The sequence below is a fragment of the Brachypodium distachyon genome, chromosome 2 (genome assembly GCF_000005505.3).
Source record: "Brachypodium distachyon strain Bd21 chromosome 2, Brachypodium_distachyon_v3.0, whole genome shotgun sequence".
Lineage (NCBI taxonomy): Eukaryota > Viridiplantae > Streptophyta > Magnoliopsida > Poales > Poaceae > Brachypodium > Brachypodium distachyon.
In genome coordinates this window covers 27,787,703-27,815,358 of record NC_016132.3, presented here as the reverse complement: position 1 = coordinate 27,815,358, position 27,656 = coordinate 27,787,703, and the positions used below count along the sequence as shown (strand labels likewise).

General features: G+C 43.9%; 1 protein-coding gene and 1 long non-coding RNA gene across 4 annotated transcripts; one reads left to right on the top strand and one right to left on the bottom strand.

The window, feature by feature from the left end:
- Window positions 1-13,897: 13,897 nt before the first annotated feature.
- On the bottom strand, window positions 13,898-27,164 carry LOC100841031 (chlorophyll synthase, chloroplastic). Of its 3 annotated transcripts, none has more exons than XM_024459505.1 (15): window positions 26,948-27,159; window positions 26,806-26,856; window positions 26,612-26,700; window positions 26,103-26,190; window positions 19,475-19,560; window positions 19,284-19,370; window positions 17,929-17,994; window positions 17,761-17,844; window positions 17,588-17,649; window positions 16,445-16,520; window positions 16,300-16,362; window positions 16,146-16,227; window positions 15,555-15,631; window positions 15,304-15,351; window positions 13,915-14,091 (listed from the first exon to the last, which is right to left on the bottom strand). In XM_024459505.1, exons 1-15 carry the CDS (start codon window positions 27,057-27,059, stop codon window positions 14,005-14,007), a joined length of 1,158 nt encoding a protein of 385 aa, XP_024315273.1. In that variant the 5' UTR covers window positions 27,060-27,159; the 3' UTR covers window positions 13,915-14,004. The 3 variants fall into 3 exon arrangements, with proteins under 3 accessions (XP_024315274.1, XP_024315273.1, XP_003568641.1); XM_003568593.4 differs by lacking the exon at window positions 13,915-14,091 and adding an exon at window positions 14,844-15,217 and having other exon boundaries at window positions 26,948-27,155; XM_024459506.1 differs by lacking the exon at window positions 16,300-16,362 and having other exon boundaries at window positions 13,898-14,091; window positions 26,948-27,164.
- On the top strand, window positions 14,086-14,764 carry LOC112270904. Its single transcript, XR_002963505.1, has 2 exons — window positions 14,086-14,223; window positions 14,390-14,764. It is a non-coding gene; the product is annotated as an uncharacterized LOC112270904 (long non-coding RNA).
- Window positions 27,165-27,656: the final 492 nt, after the last annotated feature.

Here is a 27,656-nt window from a genome sequence, read left to right as displayed (position 1 = left end):
GTTCGCCGTCCGTTCCAACCCATCACCGCGTCCCTGCCACGGCCCTCGAGCAGTTTTGCTCCCAGGCAGCGAGGGCTGCCACGGGAACATCGTGGCATCCTTGCGGCCCGCTTTCGGCGGTGGGGGCGAGGAAGCCACGATGTCCCTGCTGCGTCCCTCAGACGGGTTTGTTCCAAGCAGCGAGGGTTGCCGCGGCGTCCCCGCTGCTTCCCTTTGTCGGGCACTTTGCATGGATGACGAGCCAGGAGTGCGCCTCCGGTGAACGCTTCGGGCGCAAAACTGAACGAAAAGCTAAGTACTGACACCTAAATGGCGAACCCACTAAGAACTGAACGTAATTGAACGCTGTCTCGCCAGGTGTGGCCCTGGATCCTGCGCGTAGCTGGAGTGTTAGAAGGACGCTTGCGAAGGGAGTGCGCTCCCCGTGTGGCTTCCCGGGTCTGTTCCGGAAGGGCACGGCTTGGAGTAGTTACCCCGCAAGTGGAGTGGCTCCCCGCTACCGCTTGACCCCAGGTCGGCACTGCGGGTCCATCCCGGGTCCCTGGTCTGGTCAAGGGTGAGGCGCGCGAGTCCCTGGTAACACAAGGCAAAACACGCAAAGGCTAGGGGAGTCACCCCGCTTGGGTGTGCGTGGGCTCGTCCTCGCTATCCGACCAGGCGTCCAGCAGGGACTCGAAGGGAAACTCCGGGTCCCGGAGATGTATCCTCGGGAGGATTGTCCCGGCAACCTCCCGAGCGCAGTTGGCGACTTCGTTGGCGCCGTACTGGGCGATCCAGACGTCGAGCGCCCCAAGCTTCCCCACCAAGTCAGAGAAGAAGGGGATCAACGTCGAGACATCCGTCCCGTCCACCTCCGCCACCTGCACCTCGAACTTGAGCAGCTTCTCGGTCTCGATCTTCCGCTGACCGATCAGCGTGCCGTGGTGAAACCGAGCGTTGACGGTAGCCTCCTTGGCCTTGCTGAGACGGCCTGCTAGCTTCGCGAGCTCTGCGGCCTTGGCCGCGTTGTCCTCGCTGGCCTTGCCAAGCTCCTCCCGAACAGCGGCCAGTTCGGTCTCAAGCCTGGCCGCTCTGTCCTTGACGGAGCCAAGCTAGATCTCGTGCCGGGCCGCTGCTCCCACCGCGTCCTCGGTGGCCTTGACCTGCACCTCTAGCTGAATCTCGCCGCGGTAGTTGGCGATCAGGTCACTCTTCTCGTCCAGCCGGGCCTGGGCCACCGTGGCACCCCGGCGTGCTCCTTTTTTGTCGCCTCGAGGGTTGCCGCCAGCGAGTCCAGCTCCCATTGAAGCTTCATGCGCTGGGCCTCCAACTGCCGATGGAGTTCAACCTCCGGTTCCCGCCGGTTGTCGCTGCTGAGGCCGTTGCTGGGTCGCTGGTGGCCCTCGCTGAGGCATCGTCGGGTGCCACCGGAGCAGCTGCCATTGCGGTGGTGGCGGGCGCTGCTAGGGCGGGTGTCGCCGTTGTGACTCCGGCGCCCCCGCGAATGCGGACGCCACCGAAGAACCGACGAGCGCCCCGGGAGCGGCTGCCGCCGCGGGGCTGGCGGCCGCTGCTGGGGCAGGTGTCGCCGCCGAGGAGACAGCCGCGGCCGCTGCGAACGTCCTTGATCTTCACACGATCAGGGGCGCGTTGTCGCTGTCCTCGTCGTCGTCGTCCACTGGGACGACTTCCGGGGACGCTGCAGCCTGGCCCGCCTCGTCATCCAGCGACTGGAGGGAGGGCCAGCTGGTCTCGGATTCACCCCCGCTCTCCTCGAGCACCTGCTTCTCGCGAGGTGCTGGCAAGGGAGCACGCGGGGCCTGAGTGGGGATGTCGTCCATCAACCCCCACTCGTTGCAGGGCGGGAAGGCGGTGACGATGTCGTTGAGCGCCGCAACGCCAGCATGAAGGGAAAAGACCCCCAACGGGAACTTCGTTGATTGGAAGGTTTCGCCAGAGATCCCCCTCACCCACATCTGGAGGGTTTCCAAATCCATGCCGTCCTGATGGAGGCGTGTTCTGTCCCCGGGACCCGTGTACATCCACGCGGGCCGGGAGCGCAGCTGGAGCGGCGCGATGCGCCGGTGGACGAAGGTGCGCGCCACATCCACGTCAATAAGCCCCGCTAGCCGCAGCGCCTTGATCTTCTCCACGATGGGGAGGAGATCAGCGTCACGGTGGTACTTGTCCTGCCAGCCGCTGTGGGGTTGCGGCAGTTCCGTGGGCGAGAGGATGAACTCTTGGGGGTCTTCCACTCGACCCAGCACCAGTCGCCCCGCCACTCCTTCTCAATCTTCTTCCCCGACCGGACGATGAACTCGGACTTCATCTGGTCACGGCGCGGAATACCACCCCTGACGACATCGCTTTCGCGTTGTCAATCCGGGGGTAGAGATAGTGGCGGAAGAGCGCCACCGACGGCATCACCCCCACGAACGCTTCGCAGAGGAATTGGAAGGTGGCGAGAAGAAACAGCGATGTGGGGTGGAGTTGCGCCACCTGCAGCTGGTACGACTCCATCAGTGCGTGGAGGAACAGCGAGAACGGCGGCACCAGCCCGGTGAGGAGGAAGCGCGCGAACACCCGGAAGTCATTGTCCTGGTGCTCGGCGCCCACCGGGAAGATTAGGGTCTCCCCGTGCTCATTGAACTTGGAGGCGACGGCATGCCGGACCTTGTCCAGCGCCTCGCCGTTGTAGCCGGGCCGGTAGAAAGCGAGCGTGACCCGCATCTCCCGCTTCTTCTGGTCTTTGGCGGCGGCTGCCTTGGTTGCCGCCTCGCTCTTGCTGGCCGCTGCTCTCTTAGAGACCTGCACCTCTTTCCCCTTCCTGGTGGTGGGGGGTGCTATGGGGAGCAGGGGTGGAAGGAAGCAAAAACACTTGGGTGCGAGATGCAAAGGAGGATGAAGGCGAAGGCTGTGGGGAATAGGGTGCTTTCCCCTTTTGGGCAAAATCTTCATAACACCCGGCCGTTTGGTAACGGCCGGTTTCGTACCCTACGGGTGCGCGGGGATAACTCCTAATCATAAGGAGTAATGCGCGGAGTGGCCTTAACTTCCCTGTTTAAGGGGAAAGTCAGGGCGGAGATCACGCGCCCACTACTCCGTCTGTAACGGCGTGGTACTAGGGGCAACGAAGGGACGTGGGCCCGAGGCGAACTGGGGCCCACGCGTCGGTTGTGGGCGTAGCCCGGCAACCGACCTGAGAAAGGCTACTGTCGCACTAGTGGCACCGGGGTACCACCGTTGCGCGACGCGTGGGCCCCGTCTCCGAGTTCCCGAGAGGATCTCATCCCGGGCAGCAGCCACGAGCAGACCGGCAAGCTACCAACCCGGAAGGGCTAGTCGGGCTTCGGGGAATATTCCCACCTGGACACCTCCCGGGAAGCCGCTTCCTGGGAGGGGGGTTCCCTGGTGTGTTTGGCCTGGGCGCTTCCCGGGCAACGACTTGCCGGGAGGAGGAGTTCCCGGGCGCAGGCTCCCGCCACAAGGGTGGGGCCCAGCGGACAGAGCAACAGCGCCACACGGGCACGTGGCGGGCGTCGGATGCGCAGTCTCACCAGGGCAAGGAGTGAGGCGCATGACGCATTAAATGAGCCGACAGGAGGGGCGTTACCCGTTCAAACCAGGTGAACAGTGGCTGTCCTTTCCTACCTTTAGGGTTTTAGACCCCTAGCAGCAGAGGTGGCGTCCATGCATGCCACCAGCTCACCGAGGGGGAGTTGTATGTCTCCTCGATCGACACTTGTATTGCATGCATCTGGGGTACATTACTTTGCAGGTTACATAGTCCATCGGCCACGCCAGCGATCGCCAGAGCGATCCCCGACGCCCCTGCCGAACCTTAAAGGGGGTGTGCCAGCATGCCCCCGGTGTCGGAGCCCCGTGCGACGACAGAATCGGATTCAATTTGAATTCGTGATATCTTTCTCTAGCAAGCTCCAATTCACGTGCCGTTTGATTTGGTGGATAGTATACTTGATAGGCTTCATCTTGAATCTCCCTTTGAATAATATCATACCTCATCTTCACTTTGAACTTGTAAAGTTCAATAAGATGCCTACATAATAAGATTACACAAGATAGTAGTTCTGCCTCTTTGCAAGTATCATATTGAACACATTTGGTAATTGAATTCACCTGATTATAATTGTTATTAAATACTCCAACAATTAGGGTTCTAATGGTCGTATCCATGGTGATCATGTCCATATCATCCTCCCTTTCTTGAAAGGAAAGCCGTCCTCGGCGTCGTTTGTGCTGAAAAGAGACTGACAAAATAGACAAAGTGTGTGCGTGGTATATGTATATGTCATCCATCTTTATACATCTCTTTTCTTGCACAACTAATGTTTGATAACAAAATCTCATGAGATAATCGGTAAAACAATCATGATGAATAACATTCTAGTAAGAAGATTGACAATATTGTTTGCATTTATAAGCGAAATGATTTCTTGTATTTGGTTTGCACCGCTCACCATTACACCATCCCAACATTGGAGAATAATAATGAATAGTATCCAAATTAGTTACTACAATATGCTGAAATTTAGAGCAAGTCAAAGCACTAATATTCAAACAAGCATGTAAATAACTATTTGGCAAATAATCAACACCAATATTGGAGGTCCTATCAAAATGATTAAGCATGTGCAAAAAAAAAATTCTCCCAAGAGAGGAAAATTATCACAAGTAATGCAAATCTCATGCACCAAAATGTTATTGTTCAAATCATGTTGTCCAATTAAATGAATTGTGTATCCATGAACGGCAAAAGATTTCGAAATTGTTAACTCAGACACTTTACCCATTGCATGTGACAAATACATAGGACTATCAAGTGTAATATAACACAAAGAATTAATAGGTGGATCGTTCGCAATCACTCCATGTGTAATTAACTCGACACAACCTAAACCAAATTTATCTACATCACATGTTTCTCTCAAAACATTAGTTATTTCCTCACATGATTCATTCTCATCAATATCAAAATTAATATGTGCACTCAAATCATTAGAAGAATTAATTTCAGCAGTAGGTGCACTCAAATCAGCATGTAAATCAACAATTTCACATGGTGCAGAAAATTCAACATGTATCTCATTTATTTCATCACATGTCATATTTAGTTCAGGAACACAATCATCTTTATCATTACCTTGTATGCTCAACAAGTTTCTAGTACACCTTCTCTCCAATTTCCTCTCCGCTTCACGAGCAAGATTAAGCAAACACAATAGAGAGTCGTATTTTCCGTATTCAATTATGTAAGAAATATCAAAGTTAAGCCCACAATAAAATTTATCCATTTTTCTTTGTTCGGTTTCATCTAAACCAGACCGCAATGTTATAACTTGGAACTCATGGTAGTAATCATCAACAGATTTATCATCTTGTGTCAAACGTCGTAGCTGTGAGCGCAAGTTATTAGCATAATTAAAAGGAACATATTTTTCTCTCATGATTTTCTTCATATCAACCCAAGTGTGGGGAATTTTCTTTTCTCTAACTATCTCATTCCACCAAGATAAAGCAGAAAAAGTAAATTTACTACTAGCAATTTGAACCTTGCGACTATCAAGTACATGGAAGCAAGTGAATTGTTCAGTTAAAGCTATCTCCCAATGTATATACGTTTCAGCATCATTTTTCCCCTCAAAGAAAGGTACAAAATAATTATTGACATTACAAGAATTGTGATATACCTTTGCCTTGCCAATGTCAACAAGAGACGAGGAGTATGGATGTGGTGAAAAGCACTCATCGCGGTCACGGAATAGCATCGGTCTAGTTCCCATGCTTCGTGTAAGTCCTGTCATGGTTAGTAGAAAACAAGAAACAAATCACATGAATATGTTCCTATCAACTAATAGGATGTGGCTACAAGTCGCTCAACTCTCAAGCTAAAAATCAAATTCTTACAAGTTCTTACCATGCAAAACAGGAAGGTGATGGCCAATGGCGTAACCAAGCCCTCCGAAGATTGAATGTATCGATGCCTCGGTAACAAACCAACCTAGGTGTAGAATCTGTGGAGCTTGGAGGCTTTTGTGAGTACCAAGGATAAGCAAATAATCAAATCAGCAATGCAAAGTTGAAAAAATGCTCAATAATGCTAGTCCTAACTGCTGGAGTCGATAAGAACGAATTACAGAAATAATCTAAGCCTAGATACTGAAAAAGGTAGGAATATGGCACAACAAGTAAATCCCTGGGATTTTTTTTCTTTTTTTTTCTTTTTGTGGCCTTCTGTTTGGCTTCTTATTATTTTCTTCTTCTTTTTTTCTTTTTTTTTTGTAACCCCAGAAACTCACGCAAAAGAAAGACCTGAAAACTGTACGTCGGTCTATCGAAGAACAGCAAAGGCTGCAGTAAGGAAAATTCAGAAAAATATGGAAATACCACGTGATGTGGGTTGGGGTGGCCCGATCTTTCGATGAGATTGGTAACTTTCGATTTGGGTAGGAGATGTTGACAATCCGACTACGGCCTAGGAGGCAGCGCCTTAGCAATTGATACACCAACTCCAGAGGGTTATTGATCACGTGGGGGCACGATCAACCTGACCACGAAGGTTTTTGTTCCTGCAAGCAATCGAAAAACAAGCATGAACAAGATAAATAGCGGATGCAATCTGAAATTGCGAATATACTATATCAAACAAATGTCTCCACGAGACGATAAGTTGGAGTCTTGACGACGGTAAAACAGGTGGTCTAACCAACACACGCGATTACACGAAAATAGCAAAGATGGCTAAACTTTATCTAATCAAAACCCAAGTCTCCATAGGGGGGCTCATGGGGTATATATAAAGGAGGAGGGAGAGAGATTTTCGTCCACCTTGAGTAAGGAGGCGGAAATCCAACTCTATCTCTAACTTTCCTAACAAACTACAACTCTTTAGGAAACAGACAAACAGATCCGTCAGCTTGTTTTGTCCGCCACGGTCAGCACGCGTCGAATCTCCTTGTGGGGACAGATCCATTGGAAAGGTATTAAAATTTCCTTTCCAACAAGTACCTGTTTGCTTGATTTGGACTCCGTATGCACCCTGTGTGATAAAAACAAATTCGGGTCTCCCGAGAGCTCGGACCCGAATCGGATTCAATTTGAATTCGTGATATCTTTCTCTAGCAAGCTCCAATTCACGTGCCGTTTGATTTGGTGGATAGTATACTTGATAGGCTTCATCTTGAATCTCCCTTTGAATAATATCATACCTCATCTTTACTTTGGACTTGTAAAGTTCAATAAGATGCCTACATAATAAGATTACACAAGATAGTAGCTCCGCCTCTTTGCAAGTATCATATTGAACACATTTGGTAATTGAATTCACCTGATTATAATTGTTAACAATACTCCAACAATTAGGGTTCTAATGATCGTATCCATGGTGATCATGTCCCTTTCATGGGGGTTCTATTTATAGAGTTTGATAGTTGACAGTTTACAAGATTGCCGCTAGGCAATTTACGGTTATGCCACTAGCTACTACATATGCACAATGCTACTTCAGTAATTTCCATAATGCTTCTAAGGCCCCTCATGGATGAGAGCCTTTAGGGAGGGAATTACATTGATGTCCCTGGTGATTTTCCTTGACCTATACACTGATACTTTCGTGCGACATATCAAGAGTTGTAGTTGTGGGCTCGACTTTGCAGTTTAAGATGGCATCGCGTGGGTCCGAAGAAGTACTGGAGTGACGACAGACACATCGGTGCACCTAATAATAGGTATATATTATTCCGCGTTGATTCGGGGTAGGGCGTGGGCCCTTTCCACAACAATGAAGCAATTAAAAGTCAGCCAAAAGAATGAGGTCAAGAATTGAGTGAAAAAGTGGCTCAAAAGCAGGAAAGTTTGCAAAGCAACTTACTTTCAAGCGGATAGAAAGAACAAAAGGGAACATTAGCGGGAAGAAGCTACGTAGGATAGAACTGAAAAATAGAAATGCAGACTTCATGGATGTTGATGAGATTACTGAATTAACTAAGAAAGTCATAATGGAGGTTGATCGAGAGGAAGATAACGAGAAAAACACCAAATGTGAGATTGCAAGCGCTGGGCTGCAGGGACAGCCCGGCGAATCAAGATGAGAATAACAGTTTGGAACTGCCGGGGATTGGGGAATGGCCCGGCAATTCGTGGGCTTCTGAATCTCCAGAAGCAGGTGGCCCCTGATGTGTTGTTTTTATCCGAAACTAAAACGGATGAGAACAGAATGAGTTGGTTCAAGAGTGTTCTGGGAATGTCAGGAATGGTGGTAAAAGGATGTGAAGGAAAAACTGGCCTTCTGGCCTTAATGTGGAAAAGACACATAAATGCAGAGCTGCATAATTTTTCGAGATATCATGTGGATATGGAAATCACTGAACAAGATGGCTACAAATGGCGTTTCACTGGAATTTATGGAGAACCTGCAACGGATAAGAAGGAAAAAACATGGAAACTTATGAGAATTCTTAACCAACGGCTAAAGCTTCCATGGCTCTGTGCAAGAGATTTTAATGAAATTTTATATGCTCATGAAAAAAAAGGAGGACCTCCACGCAATCAGAAGCATATGGATAGTTTCAGAATGACATTACTTGATTGTGGACTGCGAGATCTAGGATTTACTGGAGATAAATTCACATGGCGTAATAACAATCATGATGCTGATCATTACATTAAAGAAAGACTAGATCGAGACTAGATCTAGCAGTGGGATCTAGAGAATGGTGTGCACGCTTCACTGCTTATAAAGTTATAAATGGTGATCCTAGGCATTCTGATCACAGACCTGTCACAATCCTGATTGAAGGATCACTAAAAGTACCTAGAAGTGTGAATGGAAAAAATGCTTTCAGATTTGAAGCTAAATGGCTTGATGAAGGACTGTGAAGTTATTGTAAATAATGCTTGGCGTTTATCAAACATACAGAGTGGAGGCAATGTTTTACAAGGGATTCGGAAAGTGGCCATAGATCTTAAAGATTGGATGAAAACGTGCTTGGAAACTTACAAAAGAGAATTAAGCGACTGAAACAAGAATTGGAGGATACAAGAAGGGGCAAAATTGATCAACAAAGGGTAAACCGTGAGCATTTTCTGAAGGATAAGTTGAACCGACTAGAGCATCAACAGGATATAGTCTGGAAGCAAAGAGCGCATGTAAAATGGCTTCATTCTGGTGATAAAAATACTGCTTTATTCCATGCCTTTGCATCAGAGAGGAAAAGGAGAAATACCATAATAAGGTTAAAAGAGATGATGGATCATGGGTGGACAATACAGATCAGCTGAAGGAGCATATATCTAATTATTTCTTTAGCTTCTTTCCATCTGCAGCAGGCCATAATAACGAGGAAATCCTCCGTGCAGTTCAGTCTAGGGTATCGGAACAAATGAATGAAATCCTCTGTTCGGAGTACACAGAAGAAGAAATAAAAAATGCTCTAGATAACATAGGGCACTTGAAGGTGCCAGGACCTGATTGGATGCCAGCGGTGTTCTTTGAGAGCTCTTTTACGGTGATTGACGAGTACTTTTCGGTTAATTCGGTCTGTTGATTATTACTGACCTTGCCCGCAAAAGATGGATCTTATTGGGCTCATGCGGCCGGGTCGTTCAGTTTTGCGGCTCATGTGGACATCTCGGCTCTTGACATCGACACACACGAAGCGCATCCTCTCATGCTGCCGCCGCCACCTCTCCTCCTGCCTCATGGAGCCTCCATCTCCTCCCTCTCCTTCCGCCCTCATGGAGACCCTGCTGTCGCGGCTCGATCCCTCAGTCGCAGCGGCGCCGTCGGGGCCGTGGTGGCGGCGGCCGTCATGGCGGAGGAGGCGGAAGCGCCGTCGCCCAAGGCGCCGTGGCTGAACGTGATGACGACGACACTGTGGCGGCTGAGATCGGCGTCCTGAAGCACCGGCTCAGGAGCACCATGTCCAGGAAGCCCCCGCTGGAGACAAGTCCTGAAATCTGATATACTAGCTGAATTTTTTGACATTGACATGTACTAGCTGATTTTTATGTCATTGATAAGCCAAGAAAGCTTTTCTGAAGAATCTGAACAGTTTCATTTATGTGCTGGGTGTTGTTTTTGCCTAGTAATTCTGGTTATTTTGATGTCGTGAGCTCTAATGGCAGAGATCGTTCATTCATTCTCTCTTTTTTGTAATTTGTTTGTATGCTGGCAACATAAGGTGAAAAGACAGAGTTTAATTTGTTTGTATCTTTCTCACTAGCAGCCTTGGATGTCTGCACTCTGCACTAGATCACTAGAAGTGAGAAAATCGTAGCAATCCTCGTCCTGATTTTAAATCTCTCAAGGCAGGTCAGTCAAAAACTTATGCAGTATGTTCTCCCATTTGTCGAGTGAAAAAAAGATTGGAGATAGGCTTGGAGTAGGCGATATCTAAGATATGAAGCTCAATCAACAACGACGATCAAGCTCTTGATTATATCCACCATGCAAGCAATAACAAGGAGTATTAATTAATTCGATGGAGCCAAGATTTACACAGTATGATTGTCGCATAAATTATTTTTTCTCTATACATATCAAGCAACCAGTTTAGTTTCTTCAAGATAGTTACAGCTTGCAGCTAATTTTAACTTTAAATCGCTGGTGGAAAATAACCACAATATATCATGTCGATGATGACATCTTTGTTTCCCTCTTCACATCACAGACTGGAGTAGTCTTGGTATTGCTCCATGAATGAGTCGTTGAACTTCTTGAAGCTCAACATGATCGCCGGCATGTCCTCTTCCGCGGGCAGGATGGTTGTCCGGAGATGGAACACCCTGCCAATCCATACGCCCACAGAAAGATGAACAAATTAAATCATCATATGCCTCGGGTGCCTGCTTCTGCTCGGGCGCCGGCGGGGGAGCACAAGGTGGGCTGCGCAAGGTGGGCGGCGGCGGCGCGGCGGGCGGAGGGAGGAGGTGGCGGCGGCGAAGGGGTCCGGGAGGGTCGGAGGAGGGGAGAAGAGGAAGCTCGGGGAAGGAGAGGACAAGACTGGGAGAGGAACGGAAGGAGGAAGAGGATTTTGGTGGAAAATTTCTGACTGGTGGGTCCCAAAGAGGATACTTTCCGGTACTTTTCAGTACTTTTATTTTAGTACTTTCTAGTACTTCTTATTTATCCACCGTTGGATCAACTAGGTTGGACTGTTTCTAAAATCGCCAATCATGGTAAAACTTGTAGTTCTTTAAACGCTTCTGGAACATCGTCGGCAATCAGGTCACAAAAGAAGTTCTCAATGTACTCAGGGGATGAGAGATGCCAGATGGTTGGAACAACACGATGATAGTACTTATTCCAAAAACTGCAGCTCCGGAAAATTTAAAAGATCTACGGCCTATAAGCCTCTGCAACGTGGTCTATAAGCTGATCTCGAAGGTTCTCACTAATAGACTAAAATTGATCCTCCCTGATCTAATATCTCCAAATCAGAGTGCCTTCGTCCCAGGAATATCATTTTAGCTAATGAATTGCCACATTTTTTTTCAGAGAAAAAGAGCAGGAAATAATATCATTTTAGCTTATGAATTGACACATTTTTGCAGAGAAAAAGAAAAGGAAATAAAGGCTATGCAGCAATTAAACTCGACATGAGCAAGGCATATGACCGCGTTGAATGGAAATTTCTACACGAAATGATGTTGAGGATGGGATTTGATAGAAGATGGACTGAATTAGTAATGAAATGTGTCACCACGGTGAAGTATCAAGTCAAGATAAATGGAGATGCAACCGATACTATTATTCCTTCCTCTCTCTCTCCATATCTATTTCTACTTTGCGCTGAAGGCTTCTCTGCCATGCTTCATGAGACTGAATTAAATGGGAAACTGAAAGGAATCAAAATTTGTAAATCTGCTCCTAGTATAAGTCACTTGTTATTTGCAGATGACTCCCTTCTTCTCATCGTAGCTAACGCCAGCAGTATACAAGAAGTAAACAGAATTCTCAATACATATGAAGCCTGCTCGGGTCAAGCTATAAATAAGGACAAGTGTGCTATCCTATTTAGCAGGAACACAAAAGCTAAAGTCAAAAGTGAATTGATGAACCAATTAGGCATCTCCAAAGAAGTTTTTTCAGGAAAACATTTGGGTTTGCCGGTACATATAGGCAAATCCAAAGTAAAGGCTTTTCAATACTTGAAGGAGAAAATATGGAACAAACTACAGGGCTGGAAGGAAAAGATGCTTTCTAAAGCTGGAAAAGAGATTTTGATAAAAGCAGCCGCTCAAGCTATACCTGTTTATGCCATGGCTTGCTTTGACCTCACCAAGACTCTTTGCGATGACAACAGTACAATGATAGGGCGATATTGGTGGAGCAACATGGATAAATTAAGAGAACAAAATCCATTGGGTCAGCTGGGAAAATTTGACAAAACCAAAGAAAGATGGGGGTTTGGGTTTTAGAGATTTATATTCTTTCAACCTTGCCATGTTGGCAAGGCAGGCATGGAGAATTCTAAAGAATCCTCTTTCTCTATGCTCACAAGTCCTTGCAGCAAAATAGTTTCTAGACCACAATCTGCTACATGCTGAACCGAAAAATGGTATCTCGTATTGTTGGAGGAGCATTTTAAAAGGAGTACAAGTGTTGAAGAATGGAATTGTATGGAGAGTTGGTGACGGAGAGAACATCAATATATGGACAGATCCTTGGCTCCCGAAAGGTATGATGAGGACATCCCTAGATCAACAACTCCAATTGATGATGTTGCTGCACAAGACAAGCCCAATGAAGTTAGACTTTGGCCAATAACAAGAGCACGTGCAAAGCTACTTGAACAACAGGTGAACTCACTCTTAATTGAATCTGATGTTTAACTTGATGAGAGCTTTATACTTCCGAAGTCTATGCATTTATGTATGATCAGATTCGAGGATAACACAAGCATTGCACGTGGAGGAGGATATGTGACACACATAGGGCTGCCTACGACATGTTATTATTGGCTAAGTGTGTACATGATGAGAGTTGGGCCTGTGTGCTCTTAGTTTGGGCTGAACACGTTTTGGGTCAGTTTGTATCAAGTTTGGGTTGAACCAAGTTAAAGTCCGAGTCCATCTAGGTTGTTGGATGTCCACCAGCCCTATATATGTTGAGGAGCGCCCACGATTAGGGTTAGACCATGTTTAGATTATTCAGACCCTTTCGTTGAACTGCTGCAAGGCTTCATCTGAAATTATATTCCTCTTTGATTCGATCAAAAATTTACCTTCACCACTTTGTTGCGATCTGGTGTTTTTGCTACTAAAGATTCAAGTGTTATCTATTGTTCCACTGGGAATTGGTAGATTGCAGCACCGCTTCGTGATCGGCGGCTACGTGCGCAAGCGTGTGGTGTTGCGAATATCAAATAGGGTTGAGAATTGTTGCATTGGTAACAAGTAAACAGCCAGAGATTCGCCAGCGTCTCGCGAGTTATCATCCATCTACTACGAGCTCAACAAGATTGAGCCACCTCTTATCAAGGTATATCAAGGATAGTCACATCCATAAGAGGGAATAATCTGCTAACAAAAGTTGTAGAGCTAATTGATCATGTCTCCTACTCCTGGGATGAACAACTTATCAAGCAAACTTTTTATGAAGAAGATGCTCAGACGATCCTCCAAATTCCTATTCAAGAAGGTGCCGAAGATTTCCTAGCTTGGCACTTCGATAAAAAAGGAAACTTTTCGGTTAAATCGGCATATCAAGTTGTCCTTGATACCGAAGCACGAGAATCTGAAAAAGGCATCCCTTCAACATCACACAATCCTGAAATAAGTACTAACCTGCCATGGAAGAAATTATGGGCGCTACCTTTGCCATGTATTTTTTTGCATTTTCTATGGCGACTAGCAAATAACAGCCTTCCCCTTAGAACGAAATTAAAAAGAAGGGGTATAGATCTAGATACGAGATGCCCAATATGCTTTTTAAAATGAAGTCTGTTAAAGCCCTTTGGAGAGTAGCTCAATTGGAAGATATACAAAAACTCCTTCTCAATTGCCCTAATGCTCGATTGCTAATGAATGAAATTTTCCAGCTGGGTGAAGAGACATGTATGAAGACTTGTGTGCTGCTGTGGACCTGGGGGTCTGAAAGAAATAAAACAAATCAAGGAAATCATATTAGGAGCCTTGATGAAATTCTTCTCTTATCAGCTCCATCTTACTGAGTATTGTGAAGTTATGACAAGGCGCAAGAAGCTAAAGAGGAGCACCCAACAGGTTTGGTCTCCTCCTCCAACAGATTTTCTGAAGATTAATACCGATGGGGCTTTCATACAATCATCTTGCTTTGTTGGGTGGGGTTTTACTGTAAAAAATGAACATGGTGAAGCTCTGGTAGCAGGGGCAGATAACCTGAAAATAGTTGCTGATCCACTTCATGCAGAAACTGCAGCGATGCTTCACACGCTTCAGGAAGCAGCCAGAATGGAATGTCACAAGGTCATTTTGGAGACAGACGCAAGTACGCTTAAGCAAGCGATGACTAGCAATGACTATGATAATTCAAGTTTGGGTGTTTTGTTAAGAGAAATGAAGGCTTTAATTCAGTACTCTTTTCAACGTTGTAAGATAGAAGTTTGTCCAAGAGCTTGTAATGTATCAGCACATTGTCTAGCAGCGTTTGGCATGTGTATGGAACAGGGAAGCTATCATGTATGGCTTGACCCATTCCCTGATCATGTAAAAGACTTGGTTGCTGGCGTATGTCCAGCTCGTTTAAGTTAATGGAATGCAGTCTGTGTTCCTTTCAAAAAAAAAATTCATATATAGCAGAGCTCCTCGTGCTCCTTAAAAAGGGAAAGTGGAGAGGATTGATGGAATTGCAAGCAGATTGCGTCTTCCCCAGCAGAAGCAGTTTTCATCATGCAATAGCAATGTCTGTGTTCTCTCGCAAAAGAACTGATGTCTTATGCTCAAAATTACGTTATACAGACACTGATACCGTCACACGAGTCTGTGATATTCATCTACGATCTACACTTTGCATTGCAGCTGCATTCTTGGTTCTACGCTAACCGCAATCCATGTTTCAAAAAAAACAAAAGAAAAATCGGTAATTGGAACAGCTGAGTTGCTGCAATCTTATTCCACCAAGAGTTGTACAAACCAAAACATACTAGGGTGCATTCAGGTTGGTTGTTCGCTTTGGTCAGTGGCTGGTGGCCAGGGCAGTAACCAGCAGGCCGAAGACGAAGAACGGCTGCGCACTTGCCTGATAGTGAGATGGCGTCACCGAGCCAAAGCTGATCAGATATCAGGAGCAGGAAGAGAACAGGACAGAAACTGAAGCTAACCCACCTGGTATTTGACATCGTACTTCACAGGGTCCTTGAGGAAGTACTGGAACTGCTCCAAGAAATTAAGTATTAGAACGTATAAACGAACAGTTAGTTCAGCAGGCAAGTCCACAAGATAATGCTGTTGTTCATAAGTCCAAGATTCCGCGTGTTTTATTTGATGGCTTACAGGGAGCAGGAAATTTTTAACGGAAAGATCCCAAACACAAAATGGAAAATAATATGAAGGTCCAAAAAGATTGCCCAGCTCACCTGCAAGATCACCTGGGGGATTGTTAGTCCAAGCAATGCCAGCGCATAATACAGCTTACCGGTGCTCAAAAGGTAGCCTGAAAAATGGGTTTTCAAGGTCAGAATAAACTGTTGCCATAAGTTCAGATAGAAGGTAAATCCCTCTAAGTTTACTGTGCTCCCTATTTGGGTACAGTACAATACAATCCAGACATTCTCCTTGCGGACAATAAAAACAGAGAAATAGTTATACTGTATAGGTGCTGTTCTCATCTCTTTTTCTTCTTTTTTGCAAGGGAAGCTTTAGGTGTAGTTTGCTGGCATGTGAAACTTTCTGTTAACGTAGAACAAAAATAAATCACTAAAAGATATTCAGTGTCATCATAATTCACAGTAACTGCCCTACAAAGTTCCATGGAAGCTTCCATCGTTATATAGAAAAACTCATCAAGTACCATGTGATCTATATTTACCACAGGCTCATGAGATTTATGGTATGGTATGTAGGTAGTTGCACAAGTCCATGGACCCTTTAATCATATGTTAAGCAAATGACAATGTAATACCTAGCAAATATTAACAGAGTAAAGAACCGAAGTTTTGTGTCTTTACCTGCAACAGATAATTGAGTGATGTCGATCGCTCCAACACATATCCATTTCGCGGTATCCATACCGAAAGCAACAGGAAGTGACTACAAAAAGTAAAATGATAAAGAGAGGAGGTTTGACAGTAAATCTATAATGCATATAGAAATAATAACAACCTGAAGTCCCAGAGTTCTATCCCCCTCGATACTCTTAAAATCATTTACAATGGCAATCCCTAGCTACAGAACCAAGAAAAAAATTAGCAATCATTACAGGCACTAATGGTTACAAAACTGTAAACAGGTCAAGAAATAGAAATACCCCAGCTATGCTGTACAAACAAGTTAGCACGACAATATCAGGAGTAAGAGTTCCAAATAACGCCTGGCCAGCCCACCTGCACAGTATGACAATCTTTAATATCTATATTAGTTTAAGGTTGGTGGTGACGGTATGTCATCCCCATACATTCCAAAATTAGGTCCCCAAATCTAATATAATCTCCCGATTGCAAAAATTATGCTCCTAAAATCTAATACGATTAGCACATCCCTTACATATATACAAATAGCATGGCACCCAATTTTTCAAAACAATATGGCCCAAGAAACAGAAAAAAGTCTTGAAGAAGAAACATTCCTTATGTGAAAAACATTTGTTAGGTCAAAATTAAAAATAACATAATGAATTGCGGAGTACGTAGCAGCTACTTAGCTAGTTTTTATGGTATCCTAGTATAGAGTAATTCTGGCCATTCAATCCTATATGAGTTCTATGCTGCCTAATTTTTCTCAATGTATTTTTGATATAGTTTAACCTAAAATAATTTGTTCCAACCGAATACACAAATTCTCAGCCAACAACTACAGTTAGCTTCATACCACACATGCACATCAGATGGAAAGTACTAATGGTGGACACCTTGAGGCCAATGGCTGTCATGAATCACTATAACAGTGTGGCAGTTGGAGCCAAGTAGATTCGCCGCCACACACACCATATGATCTTTGGTTAAGATTTATGAACGTAAATGACTTTTTCAATCATTCGCCTAACTACCAAGAGCTTTAAGGTAATGCATGCATTCCTTTCCATTGCACAAACTTGCAGAGACTGGCATGAATGTTTAACAATTTGTGGGCCAACCCCTGCAAGCAAGAGATCTTGTCGCAGCCTTGCAGGTTCAGTCATGTGTTAAGGTTGCAAGGGTAAGGAAGTGGCAGTTGTGATAGGACTGAATGCAATATTTTACCACCAATGAAAACATACTTCCTGCTACTTGGTGCTGTAGTATGATCAAATTCTAGTTAATTGACAGTTAGATCGAAAATAAGGCACCATCCACAATAGTTAGTAGCTAACATAAAGGAGCTCAAAAATATACACATCTTGACTATAATATTGGTTACATCCAAAAAGCAATGTTTATCGACATGAAAAGAAGATCCACAACTTTGAACGCACCATGGCAAGCCAATGTAACTCGCACCAAGGGCAAAGTTTCCTATCCATCCATTCTGCTTGAGCTGGAAACGTGTAGGTACGAGCATTTTTTTATCAGAAGTCCAAGATACACAAGGTACTACGCTCAAAACCAAGATGTTGGTTGTGATATATAAACCTTAAGTATTGAGTACCTTGAGAGGTGGTGCTGAGTATATGTAAGAAAGCAAGGACCCACCCAGGGCAAGGTAAAAAATAATAGGATAATCATGCCCTGCCTGAAATGAAGTAAGAACATAAGTAAACATCGATCATATCTTCAAACCTGTTAGTATTGTAAAGCAAGTTTTGTCACGACATACCCATACGTCTAACAAAGCACCCAACCCAAGACCTGCTAACAGTAGTACCCAGATCTGAGTAATTACCTGGATGAAACCATTGTCAGTAGTAAGATAAAAAAAAAAACACTTACAGTGGCAAAAAGATTGTCAATAGGGCAACTGGCATCAGACTTTAGAATAACATAGATAATCGGAAGCTCGTTATTAATAAGAAAACAATTTGGTTTAAAACATCACACAGTAGTTTATAGCAATACATACTTCTCAATAGAAATAAAATGGCCAATTTGGAAACGGATTTTCAAATAGTAGTGCTGTCTTGTTGCAGAGCTTGGGTGTGATGGTATCAGCTTGATAGTAATATAATAATTCCCTTTATCCGAGTGTCTTGATAGTAATATAATGGCCTAGAGGTACGATAACACACTTCCAATTAGACAACTTATTTGTTAAAAAAACAGTATTCCCTGGTACTAAGACACTGGAATTGCTTAATTTGTCGTTGCTAAATAATATGTGATGAAAATAAATCTACGAAGTGGTCAATCGATACTAGATTCATTCTTTCCACGAGGGCCTCTGCTTCTCTCTGTTCGGTGGGAGAGTATGGTAGTTGTCCTTCAGCATCTCTCTCAGGCTCAATGCCATTGCTCGATATGATGCGAAAGTCAATTCTATACCAACGGCATCGTATAACAATAGCTCTTGTCTAGGGCAATGCAAAAAGTATGAGGCCATAACATCCGTACCAACACCGACGAACTGACCCGGTTAAAGAACAACCGCGTGTTCAATTCTTAGTTCTGCTCTTTAGCCAAAAGGGTAACGGAATAATTGCGCTGTCTATAGGCGGAGAGATGAGCTGACTCAAACGAATGGTCATGCCAATGACAAAAAGGACATCCACACTGAAGCTAATTACTCAATTACCGTTAGACCCATGTTGTATGCCCTCATTAGGAGCCCGCAAGCCACTCCTACCTCGTGGGTGATGCATTCCCTTCTCCAGGTACTAAAAGTGATAAATAGGCTCGATTCTCATAAGAAAAGAGTGGGATGGTTATAGTAAGGGGCGAATCAATCAGAATGGAGACAAGGAAAGGAGGAGAGGCGAAACTCAACAAAAAAGGAAAAGAGAACTCGACCGACTATCATGAGCGAAGTGAGGGAATTCCTTCTGATTGGATCCCTTAGGAGAGAGACAGAAGGTATTATGAAATAGAATCTTAGTTAATGAAAGTCATGAAGCTAAACAGTAGATGCAAATCAATTTTGTCTGGTGGCTAGATGCAAAAAAAAAAAACATGAAACTAAACAGAAAGGTAATTACTAATTGCCATGGAATAAAAGCTCACCCTCAGTTGTGAACATACCTCATTTTCTGAAATAGCTCCTGAAGGAATAGGACGATAAGGCTCATTAATTGCATCGATGTCTCGATCGTACCAATCGTTAATTGTCTAAAAGCAATGATATTTGAAGATGACATATTTTTATTACAAATAGTTTTTCATGAAGTAATATAATAGACCAAAGAGCAACCGTAATGAATCTAAAAGTAAACCTGTGTGTATCCCGTGAGACATGGGCCAGACATTAGCATGCATACGATTGATTTTGCAACATCTTCAACTGTCCATTGGAAATTTCCTGAAATATGAGAAGTTCAAAGAAACATAAACACAACAGTTGTATTGTACACCAATATTCGTGAGCACAAACCATAGTAGTATGGTATTTCCATCCTAAATCTAGTAGGTCTGGACTTCTGGCAAGAGGAGAAAATTATCATTCAGTTTCCATGTGCTTTTGTGTTGCAGAAACAGGGTTCCTGTGTAATCATAGAATATTCACTTGTTTTGGCTATTATAGTATAAATAGTTAAATGCATGGTCAGGGATGGTGAGAAAGTGAAGGGTGCTGAGTGTATTAAATCAAACAAATTTATATATAGGAAAATGGTGTGAGCAGTTTTGCCTAGGGAGTACATACTCCTAGGAGTACCACACCATTTTCCTATCGGGTTATTTTCATGCGTGCATACCCGCTTACTAATTAACTAATTTATTTATTTAATTACAAAAATTAGTTCCTAAAAGTTAGGGATAATGCGGTTGATCCCTGCGTATTTATACGAGATGCCAGGCGTTCCTCCCGATTCTGGCATCCGTGACGGCTGCGGCTCGCGCGGCATCGGCCTCCTGCAGGCTGCATGGGTACAAGGAGCGCCCTCGTTCCGGCTTCCGGCACGGCTAGCGCGGCGCCGGCGGTCTCCACGGGAGGAGCGTGCTCATCTCCGGCCCGGCCCCCCATTTGCAGCGCAGCGTTCCTTCACGGCTGGTTGGATCCAGGTTTTTCACAAATAGTCCCTCCGTCCCATATTAACTGACTTTCTATTACATGTATCTAGACACTTTTTAGGCATAGATACATCCATATTTGGACAAATTTGAGTCACTTAATATGAGACGGAGCGAGTATGATTCAACCTGATACTGATTTTTTACTTCGCCGTACGTGAATCAGGTGGACGATGATCAGGGCCTCAGACATCCACGTGCAGGCGGATGGCAGCCATGACTCGCACGGTGAACAGAACCTGCAAATCGGCGACCAGTTGATGCAGATCGAACCAGTGCTCTGTATGTACTCATTGATTTACTAGTTGATAAGAGGTGGCCCGATCTTCTCAGAGAGCAACGAGGATAACTTGTACGATTCTACAAATCTTCCGGCTGATCACCTGTCGCCGCACGACGAACTTGCAACCCAACGGAAATTCGCAACACCACACACTTGCACAGTAGTCCGCCGACCACAAGCGGTTTCGCAATCTTCCAATTCCCAGCGGAACGACAGATTACGCTCGAAATTTCAGTGGATAACAAACACCCTATCGAAACGAATATGGTGTATAGGATTCCAGATGAATGCTTCTCACAATCAACAAGAGTCTCGAAAATAGCTAAAACGTGGTCTCCCCTAAACCTAGGCGTACCCCTTGTTTATATAGATGAGGAGTAGCCCAAACTCAATACAGACTCCGACTCAAACTCAAACTAGAATTCGACTCAGACTCAAACATGGACTCGCAGATCCGGGCGCTCCTTAGACGTGTCGGACTCGTCGTAGGCTGTCCTAGTGCGCCTCATATTCGTACTCGACTTTTGGTGCATCCTGGGCATATCATCCTTGTCGTTGGCTACCCCTTGCACACAAGACATTCTTCTAACTTGTATCCTTCATCTTCACTTTTGGTGCGCCTGCCTCCTTCTCCTCACTCGCGCATATCTTGATGTTGGATATCAACACTTGAGGATCCGTACCTCATCACTAGTATTTGTTTCTATGGCATGCATGCACGAATTCCTCATGCAGGTCCTCACGTCATCGTTTTCGGGTGGCCGACGGCCTATTCCTCCGACGACTGACTGTGATTTCCGATCTTAGATGGCAGCCGACGAGGTATATTCTTTGTCAGGTGGCATTGAATTTTTTTTCCAGATCAATTAATCACCCCGCGTTGAAAACAAATTGTGATCTGCTAAGAACTTTGGATGCATGAGGTACAATGCCGCCACAACACTGATCAAGATATAGTTGGACACATAATGCCATTATCTAGCGTTTTCAGCTCACTCGAATCACGATTGATGCGTTGAGCTCCGGCGGCAAGCCGGCGATGCCCTATGGAACAGTGGATGCCGACTCACCCGCCACGCTTTCATGGACGCCGGTGACCAGATCGTACCCAATGCCGGGGAGCTAGGCACGCAAGTCATCGGTGCACGACATTGGCTTCCATGCTGATTGAGTTAATTTCATTTTCATGCATGACACTAGTGATCTGAGGGGATGCTTTATACTACTACTTCTTTGCTTGGCAGTATAATTATTTTTCTTGGGCAGTACATTGGATTCAAAGCTGTATATAATCCATCAGGAAATAAAATAAATTACGGAGTATATTTCTTTTGGGGGAACAGTATAGTATATGCTTCTTCTATTTTTGGATGAGTATACTCTTATTTTATTTCTTTGAACAATTGGACAATGACTTAAGCCTCATCTAAAAAAGAGTAGATACTTGTAAAAACAAAGAGTATATACTGCCTAATAAATATTCCCTCCGTTCCTAAATTCTTGTCGCGGTTTTAGTGCAAATTTGAACTAAAACCACAACAAGAATTTAGGAACGGAGGGAGTAATATAGTACTCCTATATACTACAGAAAATGACAGTATATCCTACAACAAAACGAAGAAGTATAAACAAGATGATCGGCACATACAACTTTTTCTCAACGCCAATGCACATGTATACTCTCTCGCTCATTAATTAGAGAACCAGTAATATACTACTTTTAATTAGATGATCAGTACTCTGGTATATAGTACTTCTAGTTAGAGGACCTGCCATGGGCGTACATCCCTATAGGGCCACAGCCCTAGGTATCCAAATAAGGGACAATATCCCATTAGCATCTCCTAAATTAGTTAGGCACGAGATAAGATAGGAATATTGAGATATGGTTTGTTAGGAAAGTAGAGATATGATTTGTTAGGAAAGTAGAGATTAGTTTCTTGGATGTCAAGTCGAGTCTTCCCTATATAAAGGGCCCCCTGTAATCGTTATGAGGCAAGCAAGAATAAACCAATCTAGATATACCTCCTCCCTGCCCTTGAGGTGCGGCTGCCTTTCATGGCGCTGTCGCGCCTCTTGGGTCCAGGGTCACCTCGTACAGGCTCTAAAGCCATTATCCCCCATGTCCCCCATGTCGTGAACCTAGTTCATGACAGGACCGGTTAGACTGTTAGTCCCATATACCCCAAATTCAAAAAAGTAGTATATACCCCAATTTCAAAGTAGTATATACCCCAATTTAAAAAAGTAGTATGTACTACTTGTTCAAATCAAAGGAGTATATACTTCTTCTTCAAATCAAAACAGTATATACTACTTGTTCAAATCAAAGGAGTATATACTGCTTCTTTTTGGGGAACAGTTTATATATTTCTTCTATTTTCGGATAAGTATACTCTTAATTATTATTTTCTTTGGACAATATGTGGGACAACGACTGACGCATCATCTAAAAAACAATATATACTTGTAAAAAAAAGAGTATATACTGCCTAAAAATAATATAGTATATACTACGGAAAATGACAGTATGTACTAGACTGACATCCCTAGGAGAAAGCCATGATTTGTTCCCGCATGCAGTGCACGTACACTTAATAGAAGTACATACAAGATGACCGGTATATGCTACTTTCTCTTAAAGCCAATGCACATGTATACCCTCTCATTCGGTGATATTCTACTTTTAGTTAGAGGACCGGTTAGACATTTAGTAGCATATACCCCAATTTTAAAAAGTGGCATATACCCCTAATTTAAAAAAGTAGTATATACCCCAATTTAAAAAAGGAGTATATACCCCCAATTTTAGAAAGTAGTATATACTAGTGAAGAAATAGTATGCGGTGCAGAACCTTGCATTAACTGATCAAGTTCTATCTTCAAGGGGGTAGTTATGGATAATTATGGAATTATTATTTTTTTAAATGAGGGGCATGGGTCCAGAACCCATTAACTTAAATCCAATAAGGGTGGGAGTATAAAAACTACAGTTTTCCTTTTTGTTACCTAGCTGTTTTTGAATTCACGGACAGCCACTTTTCTGTCCGTCTGATTCTCTCCTGTCAGGCATGCATCTTGATGTCTCGGCGGGTTTTATTTTCTTCTTTTGGTTGTCAGGTTGGTTGCTGGCAGGTGCGCTACCCGTTTGCTTTTGTGCGGCCGGTAAGTCTGGAAGCTGTCATCGTGAGCCTCGTGGCGTGCTAGAGCGGCAGGCAGGCTGTGGCCGCAGGACAGGGAGCTGAGAGGGTGCTGGAGCTCAGCTTGTGTGTTAATTTCGTAACAGGGATTTATCTCCGGCAAGCTCAGCACGCGGCCCATTCCATACCAGAGCAGCTTGATGTGGTTGTCTTTTTTTTTTCTGAGGGTGTGGTGATGTTTGATGAAGTGAAGTTTAAATTTTTCTCATAAGTCTAGTGTAACACAAAACATCTTAACGTTGGACCTGGACGAGAATTAACAGAAAAAAAAAATTGAATGATATCAGACTACCAGTGCATGTGTGCATTCTAATGTGGTATAGCTAATTAGCCAGTATAGCTGATAGCTGCTAGAGTAAGTTGCTTCCTGGCACTATTTCCTTGTTCCCCATATGTTGCTGTTCCTTACAATTACAAGAGTTTGAAAAAAAAATCAAGTGTAGACTAGGTTTTTATGATCAAGTTGATCACAGGGCTATTCATCTATGATCTTCTAGTTGTCAGTGCAAACATGTTGGTTGCTCTCCGTGTAAGCATCCACTCAAAACTGCGATCTGCCTTTTTCCGTTTTTTTCTTCATAACTGTCTTGTCATTCTTGCACTTTCTTTTCTCATTTTATTCTTAAGAGTTACCTATCTTGTATTAATATTTCTCTATATCAGTCTTTCATATATATGTCTATATCAGTCTTGTCTTCAGTTTTTCTTATTCTAATTGTTTCTCAATTTTTTCTTAGTATTGGCCTCTTTTGGAGTCACGGATTTCTTTCTTTATATCAGTTTCGTTTTTTCTAATTTGGTTCAGTTTTTATCTTTAAGTACTAAGTAAGTCTCATTTTTTATCATTGTCAGTTTTCTTTATTCTATGTATTTCTCAGATTATTCTTAGTACTAACCTCTATTTTCGCCGATTTCGTAGTTAGTATAGGTCTACGTATTTCTCATTTTTCAGTTTGTACTAGTCTTTTCATCATCGTTCGTTCATCCGTGTCTTGTCATTCTTGCATTTTTTTCTCATTTTTTATCGGTATTTTTTGTTCTTAGATCTGTGAACCAAATATTGACTTTTTGGTCTTATATATTTATTTAAAAGACCAACTATATTTTATTTAGAGTGCAGGTTAGTTTAATTTCTTCTAGACATTTTTTTAGATGTGGTATGCTACGTCATGTCTGTGTTGGGCTGATTTGTTAGAGGTGTATTGGGCTCTTTTAAGCCTGTTAGTTCTACTTGGTTTTTTATTCTTTTTTCTTTTCTTCAATTGGGCTTGTTGTTTTGGATGTGCGTGGGTTTGATTGGTTTGGTTGGTGGGTTTGGCCTTTCTGTATCGGGCGCCCGTTAGTACATATAGCCCAATACCGGGATCCGTTGTTTTCTCTTCCACTTATAACCGATTTATGGACATTGGACAGGTGTCGTGCCTTGAATGGTAGGAAAATGTGACTGTCAGTGAATTAAAAAACAGCTAGCGGCTGATTAGACAATTCCAAAAACTAACGATCTATCCATATTCTGAATTTTCGTACTAGACTAGGTGTGATATCATCATATATTCAACTTAAACACTGCATCTGACAGCTTATGCACCGCATTCATTAGTTTTATGATTGTGGCAATAAATGTAGAAGCAAGAACGCAGGGAATGGAAAAGTCAGTGCCACACTGGCATCACTGCCAATGGATTAGTACTTACGAGTGATCAAGCCACATTAAGACAAAGGACCGTAACCACCCTATGCTAGAGTCTAGCACCCTGATCGAGCTCATTAATGTACATCCACGGCATCCTGCTAGTACGAATCAAGAAGCACCGAGGGACGGTGGATGCGAGGGTGGTATAGCCCACCGGTGGCACTAACATATTATCCATAGTTAAAATCGCTTTCTAGCACATCTTCAATTCTAGGTCATTAAATTCTCCCTTGCAGGTGCTGTCAAAAAAAAAACTCCCATGCAGGATGGGTGTAGATTTTACATAGTTGACTAGCAAATCTAAGGAATGTGGATAATGTAGCAATGATGTGTTGCATATGAAAAATACAGTTGCCCAACTGCACATGAGTGCAGATGGTTATTACATACTCCCTTTGTTGCACTAATTGCAGGGTTTATTGTGAGTTTGTGACTGTCCAAATCCGTTCTTTGTGAAATAGTAAATCCAATAGTATCTGGGTAATGATATGTGAACTTGATATTATAGGATTCATATTCAAAAGCACTTTATTGCTAATGCAATTTTGTAGATATGAGTAACCTATTGTACAAGAAATTTGCAATCAAAGTTAAAAATCAGACTGGCAAGATGCGCCCTATATTGTGCAATGGAAGGAGTAGGCAATAAAGCATACCAGAGGCAGCTGCTCCGCAAAGCACTCCCCAGACAAGCGGAGGCCATGTCACTGGCTTAGTAAGTTGAAGACGGATCTTCCATATGTTCTATGTGCAACATGTCAAAAAGGAGGTTAATGAGCATTATACCATTTATAGTTCCTAAACACAATAAAAAGGGATTACTCTAAGCACAAAGCTATTATATACAAGCAATGCTTGCATGTCACCATAAGCCGCAAGGCCCGCAGCTGCATAAAACATACTCATCAAAGATGGTGAATGTCTGGTTTTCAGCTTCTACAGCTAAACATTTTCACTGCAAAGGCCAGTGAGTGGGTAATTGGCAATCCTACTGGGAACACATCAAAAACCGGATAGTTGGTGACTAAACCGTCAGTACGAATTGTGCTACATTTTCTGAATGCTAAACCATAATACAGTTCATGCCCAACCAACAAGCTAACAACAAACCACTCCGGTTTGGATTCATAAAATGTACTGCGATGGAAACGGGTTGAGGACTCACGCTCTCTTCCTTGGCGCCCTTGATACCGAGCAGCTGGTTGAAGCTTGAACCTGCCGCCGGCGCCTTCTCTGGAGCCTTCGGCTTCGTTGCTACCGTGCCCAATCCACAAAACAAAGCACACATTAGAAATTCAACCGAAACGCCAAAGAGTCAATCACAAAACAAACTGAACTTTATAAGGAACACGCGCGCACTTTCTTTGGCGTCGGCGTCGGCGGCGCGAACCACCGGGAACGGCCGACGCCCTGCGAATGGAGTTCATATGCATCAGTACAACACGCGGCCGCACACATACACAATAAATTAGTAGTACTAGGCTAGAGAGGAAGAGGGTACGGCTCAGGGTTAGAGAAAGAGGCGGTGGAGAGAGGCGGCGGAGAGGACGGCGGAAGGCGGCGGAGGAGGAAGAGGAGGTTACGGCGGCGGCGAGAAGGTGGGAGGTGGCCATGGGGGAGGAGAGAAGACGACAGACGAGCCAGCCGCCAGGTGCTTGGAGTTGGAGTGGACAACGGGGAGTGAGTGGGAGGGGAGGATAACGCCGGCGCTGTTTGGGGGTTCTTCGCGCGCCCGCCCAAGCCTAGGATTGGAATGTTCTTGGCAGCCCGTTTTTTCTTAAAAAAAAATCTCTTCTTCCTTGTTTTTATCTATTTAACTTGTCGTGGTTTTAGTGCAAGTGTTTTAATGCAAATTTGCAGTAAAATCACGACAAATATTTAGGAACGGAGGAAGTACTTCCTACTTACTATGGATTGAAGGGAGTATTTCAATTGCTACAAAATCACCCTAATTGTCACTTATTCTATGCGATAAATATGGTAAATATGTATCATGATCTTTCGATTATGGTTGATTGCTTCTCATATATGTTCCGAGATAATTGATTTTTTTAAGAAAAAATAGAGAATTATTTTTACCATGAAATTAGCATGGCGACCCCCTTCGTGTGGCTAGACTCGCTATAGATTTTCATCGTAATTTTAGTTTCAACGATGTAGAATTTGATTTTATCCCTATTAAAAAATATTGTTTTTTTAGGAAATATGTC

What these genes read in the sequence shown, in the direction of transcription:
- LOC100841031 (XM_024459505.1), bottom strand. Translation starts at nt 27,059, where the DNA reads ATGGCCACCTCCCACCTTCTCGCCGCCGCCGTAACCTCCTCTTCCTCC. An exon ending in ACTCAGCACCACCTCTCAAG is followed by an intron (nt 17,650 to 17,760) that starts GTACTCAATACT and finishes ACACGTTTCCAG; the next exon opens with CTCAAGCAGAATGGATGGAT. An exon ending in AGTTACATTGGCTTGCCATG is followed by an intron (nt 16,521 to 17,587) that starts GTGCGTTCAAAG and finishes CATACTGTGCAG; the next exon opens with GTGGGCTGGCCAGGCGTTAT.